We start from the raw sequence: 18,676 nt of genomic DNA on the forward strand, positions 1-18,676 counted from the left end.
ACCTGGAGGAAAGGGGGACCGTCCCCTGGTGCCAGCGGCCTCCCCGTGCGCCGCCTCTCGGTCTTAGTGTCAAGAACAGGTGAACTTCTCCTCCGATGATCGTCTCGGCAGTGAGGTCTGAGTCCAGGCGAAGCTGAAGCCCCGCAGACTGTGAGGTCTGGAGGAGGGGCAGCCACGTGGCGGTCCCTCTCGGCGCACTGGCAAGATCGGGTCAAAGGCCGAATGTTAAGAACCCTGTTCTACAGCTTCTCAGAGGCCAGGTGGCAGCTGTGGTCCTGGCGCCCCCGCAGCCTGCTCTGTGGCCCTGGGGTTCCCCCCACCAACAGCTGGGAGCATGGAGCCCGACCACGGCAGGTGCGCGATGACGCACCAGGCCCTTCAAATACACCCCGTTTCCTCCCCTCCCTGTCCCAGGCTCGGTGACCGCAGAGGTGTGAAACAGACCCAGGACCGGAAAAGGCCTGGCCTGGTCCAGACCCAGCAGGACGCGGTGCAGGGCCTCCCCCTGCCCGCCCCCCTCCCCGCCCCCACCAGCGGCACCGCAGCTTCGCCTCTGCCCTTCCCCCGTGGGGGGCGCCTTTCCCTGCACACCAGTTCCGCACCTTATCTTCCAAGCGCACTGCGAAACAGACCCCAAGTGGGCCCTTGCTGGGTGTCCTCCTGTCCCCACCCTTCCCTCAGGGACCGCCCCCAGCTCTGCTCCCCTCATTGTTCAGCCTAAGTCAGCACCTCTTAGCCCCTTTGGAGACCCCTTCGCCCAACCAGGAGGCCGCCTGGACTCTGCCATGAGCACAGCCCCTCCCCCCCACTCCCACCTGGGCCTCACAAGGGGGCTGCAAAGAGGGAAGCCTGCGGGCAGGAGGCCCAGGGAGGGGAGCCCTGAAGGCAGGTGGGCTGCTGTCCTGGGCCCAGAGCCAGGCTGAGAACCAGGACGGGGAACAGAGAGACCCTGGGGCCTCTGGCCCTGCAGCCCCACTGCCCGCCCCAGGGTCCATGCCTCAACCGCTGCCTGGGCTGCTGGGCTCCCCTCACTCCCGTGCAGGCCTCCCCTGGCCACCCTCTGCCCTCCATCAGCACCCTGGGGTAGCCAGGCCTCTGCTGGTCCTAGCCCTGGCCCCCTGGACCCTGGGGCTGGGACGGTGGCCAGCACCTCAGGGGACCTCCCTCTAGGAAAGGCAATCACAAGGTGTGGAGATTTGCCTGCCCATTTGGTAGGGAAACTAGGCTTTCTGGAAGCCAGAGTCTGCAAATCCAGGCCGAGAGAGGGTCCGTGGGGCGGGGGCGGGGAGGGGTTTTGGGCTCCTCTGCACAGCTGCTCCGCCTGCCCAGCATGCTTCCGGCCACGGGCAGCACAGCCAGAGCCCCTCTTCCTTCCCCCCACGACCCTGCCAGGGCAGGAGGCACGGTGTGGGGCTGTGTGGACACGCACGTGGACGGCCGTCTCCCCGGGGCCGTGGTGAGGCCTCCCCGGGGGGCTGCTCCCTGGGCCCTGCCACTGGCCCAACTCCCTCGGTTCCCTCTCCAGCACCCGGCCCTGAACTCCAATCCCCTCCCTCCCAGGCCAGCTTCCTCCACACGTGCTCTGGGGTCAGCAAGGTCCTCCTGAGATCCCCGAGATCCCCCTGTGCCTGACCTCGGGACCCCGTGCTCTCTGCCTCAGGCACAGGAGGCTCCGTCCCCGCCATCTCTCTGGGCGGCAGGGGTGGGCTGTGGTTAGACGCAGGGAACACGCAGACCTGTGACCCCCCCAGGGGCAATGCTTACACTGACCACAGGGCAGGATGGAAGCGAGCCCGGGAGGGAGGGGTCGGTTGGCTGTGATGCCCGAAACACTCAAGAAGCTGGAAAGAGGAGTGTCGCTGGTCCCAGGAGCTGCGGGACGAAGGCCCACAGGCCCACTGGGCCTCAGCTGGCCACCCAGCCCCTGGCAGTACAGGTGGGAAACGGCAGCCCAGAGAGGGCACAGACAAGTCTGAGGACACACAGCATAGCAGGCGGTGAGGTCTCTCCTCTCTGGAGAACTGCAGGCTCCTGCTGTGTCAGGACAGTGACCTGGCAGGCTAGTCCCCGGGGTCTGAGAGGCACAGGGGCTGTGCGTGGCCGGGCTTCTCACCCCATTCCTCTCGAGGGAAACTGGCCCGGGAGGAGTCCCTGGCTCTGTGTCCCTGGGGCTTGCCCAGAGGCTGGCCATGTGGGAGCACGCTCGCTGCCCAAATTTCCCCTTTTGGGTAAACAGCAGCCACTTCCTCCTGGTCACCGGGCTCCAAGAGGCTGGAGGGGGCACACCCTGCGGCCCCAAGCAGGCCTGTCCTAGGCATGGGGAGCGGGGCTACAGAGGCTGGACCCGGCCACAGGACGCGGACGTTCAGCCAGGAGACTTGGGGACGTGAGCCACGGAGGAAGGGCCACGGGGGAGGACCCAGGAGCCAGCAGAGTTCCCGTGTACAACGGCCTTGAGCGGGGGACCCGCCTGGAAAGGACGGGAACCGAAGCTGCGTTTGTTCAGCATTTTACATAAACTGACTAAACTTGCCCAAATGGAGGTGGGGGAAGGGCAGCAGGAGTGGAGATAAGGGCTGTCCTGTAGCTCCTTTGGGCATGGCGACCCCGGTGGGACACAATGCAGGGTTTGTTTCAGGAAAAAAGCATCTTGGTTGAGGGAGTGGACAGGGCTGGTGGCCTGGGAGAGGTCTGGGGGGTCGGGAGGGGGTCGGGTGGGTCCTGAATTCTCGGCCACTTCTACTCGGCGGGACTGCAGGGACAGGGACTTTGCTGAGAGGTTGGGACCACTTTGTCCGGCTTGCTGGGGTCCCAGGACGCCGGGGGCCACGTTCTGGGCCTGGCCAGGGTGGTCTGTTCTGTAGACTCTGCAGGCCTGGTGCCCTCGGCCAGCTCTCAAGGGGCCGACGAAATGTCTGGAGCCTAAAACAGATAAACTGGGGCTCCAAGAGGAAAAGCAGAATCTCCATGAACACACGTGGAATCAGATGTCTGCAAGAGGTACCGTTCTGTCAATGCCGCAGTCATCCTAAAAACAGTCCTGGTAGGGGATGCGGCTGGCTCCGTCAGCAGAGTGTGCGACTCCTGACCCTGGGGTCATGAATTGGAGCCCCATGTGGGGCGTCAGGTCACTCAGAAATAAACTTCAGAAAGAAACGTCACTCCCTTTGAAAACAATGCGTGGGCTGGATTTCTCTCACTCGGCCAGGGCGCCCACACAGACATGATGATTGCCAAGAAACTGTCAACCAGACATAAATTAAAATGAATTCCTCACAGTCAGAAAATACCGGCATCATGATTATAGAAATGCCTTCAAACATTTTTGAGCAATGTTTACCGTAGAATGTGCGGCATTTTAATGTGTTGGATATGATGTGGGATGTGGCCCGGCCCAAGGAAGCCGGGGGCAGAGGCAGCCTCCTCCCTCGCCAGGGGTGGCCGGGAGGGACAGCGGGCTCTGGTGCAGGATGGTCAGGCTGGGGGCCCAGCTTCTCTGCTGAGAAGCACAGACAGCAGCCGCCGAGGGATGGTAGCGGTCCCTTGTCCAGTCCCATCTGCCCAGGCTGGGGACTTAGTCCTGTATCTTCCTGACACTTAGCAGACCTCGGTCTCAGCAAGGGGTATCCGGGCTCAGTTCTGTCCTCTGGGACCACAGGCCACGGCCACCCCCACTTTTGCACAACTGGCTCACGGAGCTGAGGACAGTGGCTGTCCCCCGCTCCTCCCTGGCCTCCTGTGCACAGAGTTGCGGCTACACAGATCCAGCGCTCTGCAGATCCAGCTGGTCCCCTTTCCACGGGATTTCCTGGTCACATCCCACCCCCACTGCAAGCTGGTTAGTCACTGCCCCTCTCACCCACAGGGCGAGGCCCAGATCCAGCTCGGTTCCCTCTCTCTGGAGGGCGGCCCACCCCACTTCTACAGGGCACTCTCGGGCCTCCACCTGGGTCACTGCTGGATTCAGCACCCCCTCCTGGGAAGCTACCAGCTGAGGACATCTGTGTTAACTGTACAGGACTGGACCGAGTGCCGAGCACTGCTCCTGTAAACCTCACAGGAACAACAGTACGAGCTGTGTGATCCCATTCTACAGATGAAGAGGCAGAGGCTCAGAGAGGTCAAATGACCTACCCAAGGTCACAGCTCTGGAGAGTGGCAGAGCTCCAGGCCAGTTCCGTGTGCCTGGCTCCAGAGTCCACCCTCCACACTGTGTGTTTGGTGCTCAAAGAGCACGCGGGACAGGAAGGTGGGGTAGCCGCGCTGTGGCCACCTGCGGGACTGCTGATGGCCCCGGGCAAGGGGTGTCCGAGGGTCAGCGGACCCCGCGCTCATGTGTGGCTGGCTGGGCGGAGGTGGGGGGGCGCTCACTGGGCTCGCGAGTCTGAGTGGGCGACTCGGTCGGTGCCCTGTCCGTCCCAGAAAGCGAGGCCTTCCAGCTTCCCTGGTGTCCTTTCACGCGTCTGGTGAGGACGCGCAGAGGAAAGGGGTATTTGCTTCCATCTGGCCCTTGAGGCGAAGCCAGAACCTCCTCTCTGTCCTTCCGCGGAGCTGCAGTCCGCACAGTCAGGTCCAGGGGCCGGACGCAGCGGTCGGCGGGGCGGCTGCCCGGCAGGTCCCGCTCCGAGCCGCCCCTGCTCCGCCGAACCCCGCGCCGCGCCCCTGCAGGCCCGGACCTCCCGCCGACGGCCAGGGCGCGCCTCTTCCCCGGCCCCGAAGCGCCGGCTTCCGCTGTGTTGCTGCGTCTGCCTTCCAGACCCTCCGCACTGGCGAAACCGTGCGGGGTCCGGGTGCCCCCGCGCGTTCCTCTCTGCACCGCGGCCTTGGGCCCACGTGGTCGCGGCGGGCTCGGCCTGTCCTTCCTCGCGCTTCCTCTTTCGGACGACGGCCAGTCTCGCGCGGTCGTGGCCGCTGCCGGGCCGTCCGCGGCGCGTGCCCCGCGTCCCCCCCGGAAGAGCGCGCGGCACAGGGGCTGCGGGTGCGCCGAGCGCCAGCTCCCCGCGGGCTCGCGCCGTGACGGCGGGACTACAAGTCCCAGGCGGCCTTGCGCGGCCGCGGGCCGTGCGCAGCGGCGGGGCGGGGCGAGGCGGGGCGGGGCGCGCGGGGGCGGCGCGGGGGCGCGGGCGCGGCGCGGGGGCGCGCAGGGCCGGGGCGGCGGCGCGGCGGCGGCGGCGATGCCGGGGCCCGGGGCGCGGGCCGACGAGGAGGAGCGGGAGGGCGCGGCGGGGGCGCGGGAGCCGGCGCGGCTGTGCGGGTACCTGCAGAAGCTGTCGGGCAAGGGCCCGCTGCGCGGCTACCGCAGCCGCTGGTTCGTGTTCGACGCGCGCCGCTGCTACCTCTACTACTTCAAGAGCCCGCAGGACGCGCTGCCGCTCGGCCACCTGGACATCGCGGACGCCTGCTTCAGCTACCAGGGCCCCGACGAGGCGGCCGAGCCCGGCGCCGAGCCGCCCGCGCACTTCCAGGTGCACAGCGCGGGCGCCGTCACGGTGCTCAAGGTGGGAGCGAGCCCGCCCCGGCGCCCCCCGCCCCGGCGCCCCCCGCCCCGGCGCCCCCCGCCCCGGCGCCCCCCGCCCCGGCGCCCCCCGCCCCGGCGCCCCCCGCCCCGGCGCCCCCCGCCCGGCCCCCGCGCCCGCCCCTCACCTGGGCTCCCCACGCGCGACGCGGACGCCCCGCGCGGCCCCTCGCGCCCGCGGGCTCCTGTCCCTGCCGAGCGCCCGGCCTCTGGGTGCTTCCGCTGCCGCTTCGGGCCGGGGGAGGGGCGGGCTGACCCTGGACCCCCGGCGGGGGTGCGTGTCAGGGCCCCCACCCGTGGTCGCCTGCACTGCGCGCCCCGTGGGGCAGGGGCGTCGGCGACGGTCAGCCTGTTCGGCTCCTGGCTTTGCTTGGGAGACGTGGGAGGGGGCTGCTCCCGCCAGGTCTGCCTGGCCTGTGCGAGGCCTCCTCCCTCCCGTCGCACAGAAACCCCGCCTGGGACGTCCGGCAGAGGGGCTGGGGCTAGAGTCACCAGCGGTCCTGGTGCCCGCAGCCTCCCCTGGCCTTGGGGGCCCTTCCCGTCCCAGGGGCCCTGGCCCTGGAGCTCACACCTCTCTCCTGGCCTCGCTCCCTGCCTGGCTGCTGGGCCCCCCCACCTCTGTCCTCAGGCTGGGCTCTGTCCCCAGCAGCAGGGCTGGGCTGGGCTGCGGCGCTGGCTCTCCCAGGCCGAGTGCAGAGCACGGTGGGTGTGCCTGCTTCCCTCAGCCCCCTGAGCCCCGGACGGTCCCCAGGACCTCCCTGAGCACGGTCGTTCTTACAGCCTGGTCACCTCAGCCGCTGCCACTCAGGGCCACCGTGACTCCCGGGTCTTTTCCGGCCCCTCCGTGCCCTCTCTGAGTGGGTGCGGACAGCCCGATTCTGCAGGGTGCGCTAGGACTCCGGCTGACTTGGAAACAGTTGGTGTAAACTTAGGAATGACTCCAGGGAGCGCACAGGGACTCCTGCCAGAGAAAGGCTTGTCCTCACTGTGCGTGCAGGCCCTGTGTGTCAGATGGATTTCCTGTGGAAGTGTTTGTTAAAAGAGAAAATGTAGCATCCTGTTTCAGGTTCTCTCAGCCGACTTTGGAGCCTTCTGTGCGTCGTCTCATGGACTGAAATGTGAGTCACGGAGGCACGACCCCGCACGGGGCCTAGAGGGTCAGGCGGGGACGGTGGCGGGAGAGCCCAGTGGGCCCGAGCTCGCCTGGTCTGCCAGCTCCCACCCCTGCGTGTCCCGGACCCCTCTGGTCTAGGGGGACGCTCGCCTTGCTTGTTAGGGGGTTGTGAGCAGTCTGGATGTGCGGGACTGTCTGGAACGCCGTAGGCCCTCATGCGAAATGACGAGGAGCATCTGTGGCCGAGTACGTGGCACAGCCGAGTAACGGAGTGTTTATACAGCAGAGAGCCTGAAGGGATGACAGCTAGCGCTGTCCACACGGCAGACGCGCAGAAAACGGGGCAAGGAGTCAGGACAGGGGGATTGCCTGTAGACGGCACCATGACGGAAGCGTCCAGAAGGTCCCGCCATGGTCTGTGCTGTGTCGTGAGTGGGGGGCCGCGTGGGGTGATGAGCCCTGGATTTAGGATGGACTAGCCGCGTAGGAAGACGGGCAGCAGGAGTGGGTCCCGTGGGTGTCCGGTGTGTTTGCAAGTGTTCGTTTCTAGGACCGGGTGGTGGGTGCCCCAGAGTGCTGTCTAGATTTCGTCCATCTACTTATAGGTTCAGAATATTTGAAAAAAGGGAATCCATGTTCATGTGGACTCCTGAGTGACAAACACGGGAAGTTGAGTGTCACGGGGTCACACAGGATGCCCGAGGCTGAGGGTCTGCTTTGCAGAAACACTGGGAGCCGGCGCGTGGGCAGAGCTTTTCGGAAGACGGGAGCAGGGGCGACGGCGGGGCCCAGAGCAGGGCACGCTCTGAGAGGATGCATTTTGGTGCAGGGCGTCCCTCTGGCACCGCGGAGTAAAACTTGCAGGGTGGTAGAGGTGGGGACTGGCCATTTACCTTCCTTGTCACCTGTCGGGTCCTGCAAGCACTAATGCTTGGCTCAAGGGCCCCTTGGCCCGGGGGAGCCCCTGATCTGCAGCGGGGTCTTAGGCTGCAGTGGGGTCTTAGGCTGCGGCGGGGTCTTAGGCTGCCGCGGGGTCTTAGGCTAGCGAGGGACTAAGCCCAGCTCAGGCTTCAACTGGTCGCATATCATCTTACAGATACCACATCCCTGGGCAGATGACTTGTAAAGAAAAGAAAAATCAGCAATTTCCTTCTTGCATTATCATGTGTTTCTTGTTTGAGGCGTCTCTCGGCTGCCTCTGGCACGGCTGTGGTTTCGCTGGGCTTTTTCGAAACGTTTTACTCTTTGAGTCTTAATGAAAGCTGATATTGGAATTTCTTGCTCAGCTTCTCTGTTGCCGAGCTTGGGGATCTGGTCCAGCGCCGTGTTTTGCAGAGGAGGGGATGGAGGCCAGCAAGGAGCTGGGATGTGCCTGAGGTCGGGAAGCCAGAACAAGACCCCCTCTGAAAGTCGGGACTGCGGGAGTAGCGAGTGCCTAGGTCTGGGCTAGGCACCAGCGTGGGTACATCCGTGGTTTGGGATGAAAGAAGGTTTGGTGCTTTTCCCTTCACTGCATTTGATTTCTGTCCTTTGCACGCAGTAAACAAGCATCAGAACACTCGGAAGCCGCCGGGGTGGTCAGGCCGAGGCCAGCGACGCGGGGACGGGGTGGGGAGGCGGCCCACTGGACGCTCCAGGGGTGTGAGGAGCGGGGGACGGTTCTGGAGTGAGGCTGGCGCATGACTGCCTGCGGGGGTGGGAGGGCGTGAGCGGGAACCCGCTTCCCCACTGGGCCTCTGCGGCCAGGACAGCCAGTGGATGGGTCCCCTGCCCTCCACCCCTTCCCTGCGGCCGTTCGGTGCTCAGAGGGACTCGGGGTGGTTTCTGAGCCGTGTAACTACCCAGTCGCGCTCCCTCAGTCTCGGCCCACTTTTGTGGGAAGGGCGCACGTTGTCTGGTTAATGCTGCTCCCAGCCGAATGACAGACTTCTCTTAGCTCAGGTGATCGTTGCGTCCCTCACAGAAGGGGGGGGCTCTGCCTGCCAGCGCCGGGGTCCTGCCTAGCGCTCCCGCCAGAAGGCTCCCACTTGGGCCCTCCGAGAAGTCCTCCTGCCCGTTGTCCCGACTCCGCTCCTCGCGGGTCTGTTGGGCATCCCAGCCAGGGCCGTCCCGAAAGGCCGGCGCAGTGTCCTCCACGCGCACTGCCAGCGGCTTGCCCGGTCCTGCTGTCTTTCCCGGCGTGCCTTACGCCGGGGCTTGCACCCCACGTCCTGGAGTTCGAACCCCAGTTTCCAAGCAGCTTCTGCACAGTCTGGAGGGCGCAGACGGGGGCCGCCCAGTAAGCAGGGGCGTTGGCCTTCTGGGACGGTGAGTCAGACCCTCCAGTGTGCCCGGGGGGGACCCTCTTCCCTTGGGGCACGCACAAGCGCCCGCTGAACCCAGCAGGCATCAGCTCTGCAGGGAGGGTGCGGCCCGCGCGGAGCACGGGGGTCCTGATCTTCTGGCTGTGCTGGGTCATGCCCCTGGCTGGACGCCGAGGACCCCGGTGTAGCCGCGGTGAGTGTTGGACGTCAGGGACGTGTGGGAGAGATTGCGGGCGTCGCCGTGGCACCACCTCCGGCTGCTCTGCTATCACAGCGCAGGAGCCTCTGCGGCGAGCGTAGCCCTGTCTCCGAAACTGGAATTTCACGTGATTTTCACATGGCGCCAAACACTGTTCTTTCCATTTTCCCCAACCATCTAACAGCGTAAAAACTGTTCCTGGCGTGTGGGCACGTTTACAGGCCGTGGGCTGGGTGTGACCCCGGGCGGTGGGTCACGGACCCGCATGTTTTGGGGGGGCCTGCGGCCCTTCTCCCTCTCTCAGCCTGAGCAGAGGCGCTGGGCCTACAGGCGGACGGACGTGAGCCAGTTCCTGCCCGTCGGGGCTCTGTGTCGCGTTGGAGGCAGACGCGGGTCACAGTGACGGGCGCCTTGCAGCGTGGGCGGGACGAGGTGTGAGCGCGTGTGACGCGAGCGGATCCTTCACAGGAGGGTGGGACAGACTTGCTGAGATGTGAGGGCCGGGCGGGCGTGGGCCGCAGGGGTGGGAAGGGGGCACGGCGGGAGCAGAGGCGCGTCGGGGGCAGTGGGGGGGGGCGTTTGGGGCCGGAGCTGCAGGAATCAGCAAAGAGTTCTAAGTGGGGGTAGAGAGGTTTTTCCAAAGCGAGGCAGGGCCCGCCGGGCACTCTGGTGTCACCGCGGGGGAGGAGGGTCGGGTCTGGGTGGGGAGGGCCGCCGTGGGGATGACAGACCGGCAGGAAGGCCCCAAGGGACGTGGACGTGAAGGAGGCGCTGCCGTGGCCCCTGGTCCTCAGGCACTGCGGGGGGCCACTCGGGGGGCTCACGTGCCCCGGGCCAGCCCTGCAGGGTGGACGTGCCGCCCCAGAGCGCCCCTCGTGACCCCCTCAGCGAACGCCCGCCGCCCCCACCCGCGTCGCTCTCATGCACGGTGCCAGCTTCCTTCCCGTGTGGGGGCAGCTGTTTCTTGAGAAACGGGGAGGGGCCTGCACGTTCAGGCTTGAGGCCGAGACACCAGCTGCCACCCCCCCTGAGGCTCCCGAGGGCTGGACAGGTGTCCTCGCCTGGGTGCTGTACCCACAGCCTTCCTGTGTGGTCACAACGGCATTCAGACGTTAGCCTCCCCCCGAGGACAGGAAAGACCCCGTTAGCGTAGAGATGACTCTCTGGTGGGGGTAATCCCGTCTCGGAGAGCTGTGTAGTCGGGTCTGAACGACACGGAGGGGCCATTTGCCTGCCTGCTGCCGGCCTGGGCTTCCGTGGGGCTTGGCCGCCGGCCCAGAGAGAGCGCCGTGGGGGGTCGTGAGTTCGGGGACTCCTGATGGGTCACCCGCCGCACACCTACCTACCTGCAGAACCCGTGACTGGGACACTCTGGCAGCGCAGGAGGAGACGCCCTGGGGAGCCCGTGGACCCTGCATTGCCCCTTAAAACGTGGCTTATCAGGCTACACAGGAAAGCCCAGGGGCACACAGTGCCCCGAGGTGGGCCCAGTCCTGTCCAGGTATCTGAGCACCGCATGCTGCCCCAGGACAGGGATCGTCCGCGGCTCCGCACTGTGTCCCGGGCATGTAGAGGGAGGTCAGGCAGGCCGTCGGCGCTCAGGCCATTCTGGCCGGCTGAGCGGGTTCCCGCGACCCTGGGAGGTTCACGGGGTCTGTCTGTCCGTTGGCTCCTGCCGCTGGGTAAGTGGTAAGCCTTTCGCTCCTCCCGCAGATACGGGAGCCGTCTTCCCGCACAGTGCGGGGACTTTACAAACACACCGGCACCTGACGGCCTCGCGGGGAGAGTGTAATTGTCGTCCTCGTCCGCGTGGGGCATGACGGTCCGAGGCTCCCCGCATCCTGACCCTGGGGGCCTTGGGGCATCTTCCCAGAGGGATGAAGAGAAGGGAGTCCCGTATGTCAGGGACCGGCTTGGATATGGCCCAGGGCCAGATGGCTATGGGCTCTGCGACCATTTCTGTGGGCCTGGGAAGGCCTGGGCAGTGGCTGTAGGGAGTGCTCCCTGGAGAAGGGAGGCAGGGAGCCGGGAGGTTTGGGTAGAACTGTAGTTGCTCGAACACTTAGAGCCTCTCACGCCCGTGGACCTGTCCCCGGTCCGGCGAGAGTCTGTGTCGTCATTCGCTGGCCTTTCTCAGGTTGACCGCACGGGGAACTGGAGCCTGCTGGGGAGGGGTCCAGAGCCGCGTCCTTGGGTCCTCATGCTGCGTGCCCCTCGGCGGAGAACTTGTCTGAGTGTTGGACGGCAGGCCTGGCAGTGGACGGGATGGGCAGGCCCTGCCCTCGGAGGTGTCGGTCTTGGGTTAGACGGATTATTTCGTTCCCCTTCCAGATATGTGATGTCTAGGGAAGACCGGTGGCCGACAAGCTGGCCTGACTGTCCCGGGACACTGTGGCCAGTCAGCCCGGCGCCTGGCGGGTTCTGTGGCACGAGGCCCTGGCGGGAGTTGGCGGGAGTTGGCGGGAGTCAGCTGTGGCCTCTGGCCTCGGGGGTTGTACCCGGCCTGCTCCGGGCTAGTGGCTCTGGGGTGGTGTCATTAAGCGGCTTGGTGACTTGGAGGAAGTCCCTGCGCACTCTAGCTCCGGGGTCACTGTCCCCAAATTGGAGCTGAAGGGGCCGTGACCCGAGGCGTCAGCACAAGGGAGCAGGCCCCGGGCGGGGTGGAGGCGGTTCTGACACTGGGCTGTCCCTGGACGCGCGAATCCAGCAGCTCCCCAAACCCAGTCTGCGTCATGTTTCCGCCCTTGGCCGCGATCGGTGGGCTCGCGCGGGGCAGGGGGGGACCGGCCCCCAGACTGACCATCTGTCCGTCTCCTCCTGCGATGTGGCTTCAAGACGGTGAGTCCCATGGGAGCCGGGTGGGAGCGGTGCAGGCGACGTGCTTTCGGGAGGCACTGACTTACCGGGAAGTGCGGGTCACGTTGGGAGCCCTCCCTTGGGCGGCTTGTGCCGGCGGGGACAGGCCCCGGCGACTGGGCTGTCCCGTGGCTGCCTGTAAGCCGTGCCCACCTGCTGGCCACAGGGTTCGCACCGCATCCCCGCATCCTGGCCCACGGGCAGCATGCTGGCAGGTGCCCTCGCGGCTGGCATCTGAAGGGAGCATGTTGCTCAGAACCGTGGTTCTCAAACAGGGGAGAGGCCTGCGGAGAACACACATGGCGGGCTCGCCCCAGAGACCCCGGTGCGGCCGGTGGGCCATGGTGTGCCCCGGGAACCCACAGCTTAGGATGCCCCGACCTTCCCACCACAGCCTGTGCTCCTGTCTCTGGGGACTGCTGCCGTCCTGGACCGCGGGTGACTGCGCCCCCCCCGCCCCCCACCAAGAACCGAGCGGCCCCGTGTGGTCACGGTTCCCCATGCGGACTGAAGCTGGTGAGGCTGCGTGGGCGAGGCCAGTGGGGCGTGAGCCCGGATGCTCGGGTGAACACTCTGTGGTTTCTGTCTGCGCGTCTATTTTGCATTCTGGGTTTCTACTGGCAGCGGTTTGGGGCCCCCAATCCCCCGAGGCCTTGAGGTCTGGGTCCCCTGCGCCGGCCACTAGGGGCCTAGGCTGCCCTGCGTGAGGGCGCTCCTCCGGGGGCGTTCGAAAAGTGTTACCCCGCGCAGCTGGTGAGGTCTGCCAGAGCCCCCGGGCTTCACCCAGCGAAGGGACAGAGACAGAATGACATCGAGGAGCCACCCAACCCTTTCCTGAGACACGGCTCAGCCCAAAAGACCGTTAGAGAACAGCATGCCTCCCAGACACCCCGCAGACTAGCCTGAAGGTCTGCGGATCTCGGCTGCCTTGCTCTCCTGCCCCCCAGGTCTCTGGCGGGTGGAACCTGGGACCCCAGTTCCTAAACCTTCATGGTGCGTGGAAACTGTCCCAGGCAGGGGTGCTGCGGGTGGTCCCATGGGCTGCTGGCCGAGGCTGCCTCAGCTTTTCATTCTCTGAGCCGCAGAGCCCTGGCTGTCCCCAACTGTGATAGCGGAGCTGGCAGGGCCGCGGGGATGCAGCCCCGTGGTCTGTGGGGGGCCATGTGCACCCGGCCTGCTACTGGGAGAGTGGAGCGGCTCTAGTCTGTCACTGGCCCAGCCCCCAGCCGTGGCCCTTGTCTTTGGAGCCCCTTTCCTGCGGACGTGCTTCACCTTGTTTCGTGGCTGGGTCCCCTGTCCCTGTCCTTGCCTCTGCTCGCTCATCTCTGTGAGGCCCCTGGACGCCGGGAAGGCACCAGGACGGAGACCTGTGTCAGCGGATCTGTTTTTCCAAAGAAGGGGCCTGAGTGGTAAGGGGGAGCCCACCGATGTCCTCCTCCCAAGTGGGCGGCAGAGGGGGCACCACTCCTGGGCTCTGGCCTCTTGCTAAGCCTTTGAGATGGGTCGAGGTCCCAGTCGTGTAACTGCTTTGATAGAGAATGTGAAAATGCCAACGAGAAGGTCGTGTGACGAGGTAAGAGGTGCGTGCGCAGCCGCCGCTCTCCCCGGAGGTCCCAGCTGGGTCCCCTTCCTGGCGTCTGCCACGGCTCACACGCATGGCTTCACGTCCGTTTCGTTTGAGAGCTTTCCAGGCCCGTGACTTTGAAACATTCAAAGGAAAGTTTAGAACCTAAAGTTATTAACCAGACGTGGCTGTAGTGTGTGTTTCATCTGAGTTTTGTGTCATCGGGCTGCTGACGGTTCCTCGTTGCTTCCAGGTGTCCTGGGGCGCAGGCATCCATCTTCAGGGCTGGGAAACAGAATCCCCTCCCAACAAGCAGCCGCCGTGTCCTCTTACGTGACACGCTGAGTGAGGTGGGCATGGGAGCCCACCCCGTGCGTACCCTCCTCTCTGTGGCTCTGCGGGGAGCCCAGAGTCTGCACCCCACATGGACGACAGGGGTGCTGTGTCCTCACACTCTGCAGGATTGGTTCTGGGGGGGCATTTGGGCCGGGTGTTGAGGAGCGAGTAGGAGCTCGCAGGCAGTTGCTGGTGCAGCAGGAGGCTGGGCTGTGGGAGCTGAGCCAGCTTCTGCGGGGGACGGGGACAGGCCACTGTCCGCGGAGACGGGTGCGGGGTGGGGCGTGGCACAGGGACACCGTCAGTGAGTCTGGAAGCATAGGGCCCATGTGACTTCGCCAGGTCTTGGGGGGACGCTGAGGACAGCTCGCTGCTGCAGGGCAAGGTGGACCCTCAGGAGAGCACAGGGAGCAGGCGTGGAGGGACGGACGGTCGTCACCCTGCAGGGCCTCTGGGCTGGAGCGTGGCTTCTCCTGCCTGTTGCCCCCTGCGGTCTGCCTGCGACAAATGTCTTCGGTGCGGGATCGTGGGGCCCTGGGGACCCGCGGCCGCCCTCGCTTTGATCCCGTGCAGCCGTGCCGACCCTGGTCCGTGTCTGGCCAGAGCTGGCGTCCTTGCCCAGAGCCCGGCATGCTCGGCCCTCGAGGACAGCTGTGCAGCTGTGGGTCCTGCTGGGGTGCTGGGAAGATGGGTGCAGCCTTGGGCGTGCGCTCCCTCCTCTTCCTCGTGAGACCGCAAGGACCCCAGGCCCCGGATGAGCGTTCTCGGAGCCACCCACCCACCGGGAGGTTGTAGGGGACGGTGGAGACGGGAGAGCAGGTGCGGCGGGCATGCTGCTGTGGGTCCCTGCTGGCCACACGGGAGCTGCTTGGCCCTCAGAACCGCGGGGGCGAATCCGTTCCCACGGTTGCTTGCGTCCGCCCCAGGGGGGATCGGGGCTCCGCTGCTCTCGACACGCAGGCGGTGCGCCCAGACGTCTGGTGCCCAGCCCTGGTGCTGACACCGAGGTCCGTGGACAGTGCTGCCCGATGGCTGTGCGTATCCCGTGACCACGTGTGCCCTGCGTTCAGTCCGACGTCCGGCCCGTGGCGATGGCATCCTTGATGGTGTCTGACGCTGTCACCAGTACGGGACGCACGTCACAGCCTGTCGTGCTCGGTTGTGTGGAGGAAACCGGGCCGGGGGACAGGAGAGCATCGGGAAGGAGTCCCAGTGAAGGGCAGGCGCCGTCCCGTCTGGAGAAGGGCTGGTGGTCCGGCGCTCTTTTTCCTGCGTCCCCAGAGCTGCACACTCTTGTTTGAAGTAAAAGTCTACCATGTGCTGTGGGGTTTTTTCTTTTTAAGGTTTTTATTTATTTATTTGAGAGACAGAGAGCACAAGCAGGGAGAGGCAGAAGGAGAGGCAGACTCCCCGCCGAGCAGGGAGCCCGATGCGGGACTCCGTCCCAGGACTCCAGGATCATGACCTGAGCGGAAGGCAGACGCCCAACCGACGGAGCCCCCCGCCCTCTGCTGTGGTGTTTGTTAACGAGAGTGAGCTGGAGCTCCCAGGCAGACAGGAATCCTCGAGGTCGGCCCCCCTCCGGCTCATGCAGGCTCTTCGCTCTCTGTCTCCGTTTGTCGATTCTCTTCCACGTCTGGGTGTGCTGTTTGGGACAGTTTTCTCTGTGCCTTCCTTTCTGGGAGTAGAAAGGTCTTTACATCCCAAGAGACTGAGGCTGTTGCAGTAGTCACTCCCTTTTGTTTCTGGTGAAAATAATCAGCCCGGTGGGACCAACGCCTCCTGCCTGGAGCCGACTCCAGGGCCTGGCCGTGCGCAGGAAACAGCCCTCAAAGGCCTGTCCCTGGGCCTTCTGTCTGGGGCTCAGCCTCGGGGAGCGGTGGTCCCTCCCAGGTGCACGTGGTCTCTGTGGTGGCCGCCCACAGTGCTTGACCAAAGCTGCCCTCCGCTCTGCTGGGAGCTTCCGCGTGGATCACGGTGGGCCAGAGTCAGACCCCCGGGCCCACCTTCGAAATTCGGCGGAAATCTGCTTGGCTACTATCGCGGGATGCAAAAAGAGACAGAAACTTGATCGTGTAGGCATTTTCTTTGGGTGATTTAATAATGACTTTTACTGTACATTCAAATCTGGAACCAAATTTGACTTCGTTTTCTTTCTTTGCAAATTTCTAACCAGCTGTCCTAATGGCCATAGTGGAATCGTGAGTCCTTCTCCTGATTTTGCTTGGAACCCTGCGTTCCGTACCGGCTCGGCTCTGCGTCGGACTCTGGGGCTGGCCCTCCGCGCCCGGTGGCGCCTTCCTCACGGGCTTCCGTGCCTAGAAGGGCAGAGCCCCATGCCCCCTGGTTTTGTCCAGGATCACTGAGGGCTAAACTTCAGATGAGTCTGTGGTCTCCTTGCTGTATCTTGATGAGCTCCTCTAGAGCATGGACTGGCATTTTGGGAAGTTTCCGTCTGGTACCGTAGGAGGGTTTCTGTCTCCGAGGCCAGGCCTTTTGCGTTCCAGCTGGGATGGGGAGTGCGCTTCTAGCTGTTGATTGCTGCTGTGAAGGAAACCGCTGCTCCTGGGTGTGGCCGAGGCAGGAATCCGCCGGTCCCACCCAGTTCTGCGTCCCCAGCCTGGACCGGCACTTGGCCCAAGTTAGGAGCTTGGTAAATATTTGCCGAGCAGATGAACCGTTTTTGTGTACACGGCATCTTTCCCTTTTCCCTCCTTTGGATTCCTTTCGATAGAGGCCCAGGAATGATGCAGTCAAAGGGGACGGGCCTTGTGTGGCTGAGTTCTTTCCCACAGGGCTGGAGACCCCGGCGTGCAGAGCTCGGCCCAGGGGTCGTGTGCTGGCGGTGTGGGCGGGGGGCGCCCCACTCCCGTGGCTGCCAAGTCTGCTGCACCAGCCCCTCCCGTGGGAACTCGCCTGCCGGGAGTGGTGACCAGATGACCTTATGATAGGACTTTTCTACGCCCTGGGGAGAGAGCCAGGCCCCGGGGGAGTGTCCAGGGGAAGGGGCAGGGGCCTGGGGCCCTTCTCCCCACATGCGGGCTTCTGGGTTTGGAGGCCTGGGGACCGAGTCTGTGGGAGCAGCTGGGGCATCGTGTGGTTCTCGGCCGCTGAGGGCTGAAGTCCACGTCAGGCTGCATGTGGGTGGCCTGGTTTTCATCCTCCGACCTGATGTGATGCGGCCCTCTGTGCCGCAGGTGCCGCAGATCAGGGCCGTGCCTGCCCAGTCCGAGTCTGGCCCCTGAGACGCTCGCACGTACAGCTGTCCAAGGTGTTTCTGTGTGGTTTGTGCCGGGCCTGGTGCCATGTCTGGCTGGGATTAGCAGCCTTGGCACATTAGGAGCAGCTGGACATGAGGAGAAAGTTGGATCAGGCATCATGGACCGTGTTGAGAGCAGCAGGTCTGACCTCCAGCTTCAGGGAACTCAGGCCGATGAGGGACACGCGAGGAGCGTGCCTATGTCCGTGGGAAGCTCACCTGGGTTACGTGGTGTGGTGAGATTCCGTCGAGAGGATGGAGAGAACATGCAGGCTCAGCTCAGGGAAACGTCCTCTGGAGGTAACATTTGCATTGGGCTTTGCAGGATGTAGAGGAGTTCGGCAGACGGGTATTCTGAGAGACTTAGGATATGGCCCTGGTGAGTCTTCAGGTGGCCTTCTGCTGGACGCTTGTCTCCCACGGGCACCTCCTGTGTCTCAGCTAAGCCTTGGCCCTGCCCCGTCCAGCATGACTGGGATGCCCGTCTGGCTGTCCAGAGTTTGGGATTAGAGCTCTGTAAATGGGAGACCAGGGGCAGATCCTCTCTCCCAGTCCTGCTCCCCATCCTGTGGCGGGTGGGGGCTGGGCAGACACAGTCTGGTGGCCATAGGCTTTAGCACGGACTGGCTTGTGTCCGCAGCCGGGCTGGGGCTCTGTGGGGCACTCCTGGTGATGGGCTCGTGGAGGTGTTTGTGACGTCAGACCGCTTGAGGGTCCGACTTACCCCATTGGAGAAGGGCAGAGGAGGTATAGAAACGTGAGCCGTCAGCCGGACGAGCCAGACCCGTGGTTGGTCCCTAAACAGTGCTGGCCTCTCCGTGGTTCAAGATCGGAGATGATATCTTGAGTCCTACAGCCCTGTGGAGGGGGGCAGTGGGGTCGCCCCAGGAACCCGATGCTCTTGGCCTCCGTTTCAGTCCCCAGGGCTGCGTCCCACCCCCCGGCCTTCCCACCAGCCTCGGCTCCCAGAGTGGACTGCGTTTCCCATCACGGTCCAGCGCAGCCCGAGTGAGGAGCACACAGTGGGAGCGTGCCAGGCAGGCTTTCGGTTTTCAAGTACGGGTGAGACGATCCGAGGCCTCCAGAGGGTTCCGTCCCGTGGCACCCACCGCATTTCCCGTGCTCCGTTGCGGCGTGTGTCCGGGGGCCGCGGCCCTGGGCGGGTCTGGAGATGAACTTCCCGTGGTGAACCCAGACTGAACCCGGGGTGACGGAGAGCTTGTTAGTGATCGTGATCTAATCAGGTCGGGGCGAGGTCGGCCCTCTGCTCCGCCCTCCCTCCGTGCAGAGATGCCGAGGGAACACACAGTGCCAGCAGCCGGACTTCCGCAGAAAGGCCGCCTGGTGCGGTGGGTGCCGCCCAGCCTTGCGGCCTCTGCCGGTCTGTCCAGGGATCTGGGCGCCTGACGGCAGGGCCTCCCTGGCCCTCCCGCCTCCCCGCAGACTGTGCCAGCCCTGGAGCCTTCTGCCCGCTGCTCGGGATTGAGGTCAAGATGCACTCAGAGCTTTCCAGATTTTAGAAAGGGAAGG

The 18,676-nt window shown here is 64.9% G+C and overlaps 1 protein-coding gene across 3 annotated transcripts in view; it reads left to right on the forward strand.

The window, feature by feature from the left end:
• The first annotated feature begins 5,145 nt into the window (after nt 1-5,145).
• TBC1D2B (TBC1 domain family member 2B) overlaps nt 5,146-18,676 on the forward strand; it is a 55,985-nt gene continuing 42,454 nt past the window's right edge. For 2 of the 3 annotated variants that reach the window (XM_046007511.1, XM_046007510.1), the window contains exon 1: nt 5,146-5,498. In XM_046007511.1, coding sequence (XP_045863467.1) covers nt 5,175-5,498 — 324 coding nt within the window. In that variant the 5' untranslated portion in view covers nt 5,146-5,174. The remainder of the gene's footprint in view (nt 5,499-18,676) is intronic. The other variant, XM_046007512.1, reaches the window with a different exon arrangement.

Source organism: Meles meles, chromosome 6 (genome assembly GCF_922984935.1).
Source record: "Meles meles chromosome 6, mMelMel3.1 paternal haplotype, whole genome shotgun sequence".
Classification (NCBI taxonomy): domain Eukaryota; kingdom Metazoa; phylum Chordata; class Mammalia; order Carnivora; family Mustelidae; genus Meles; species Meles meles.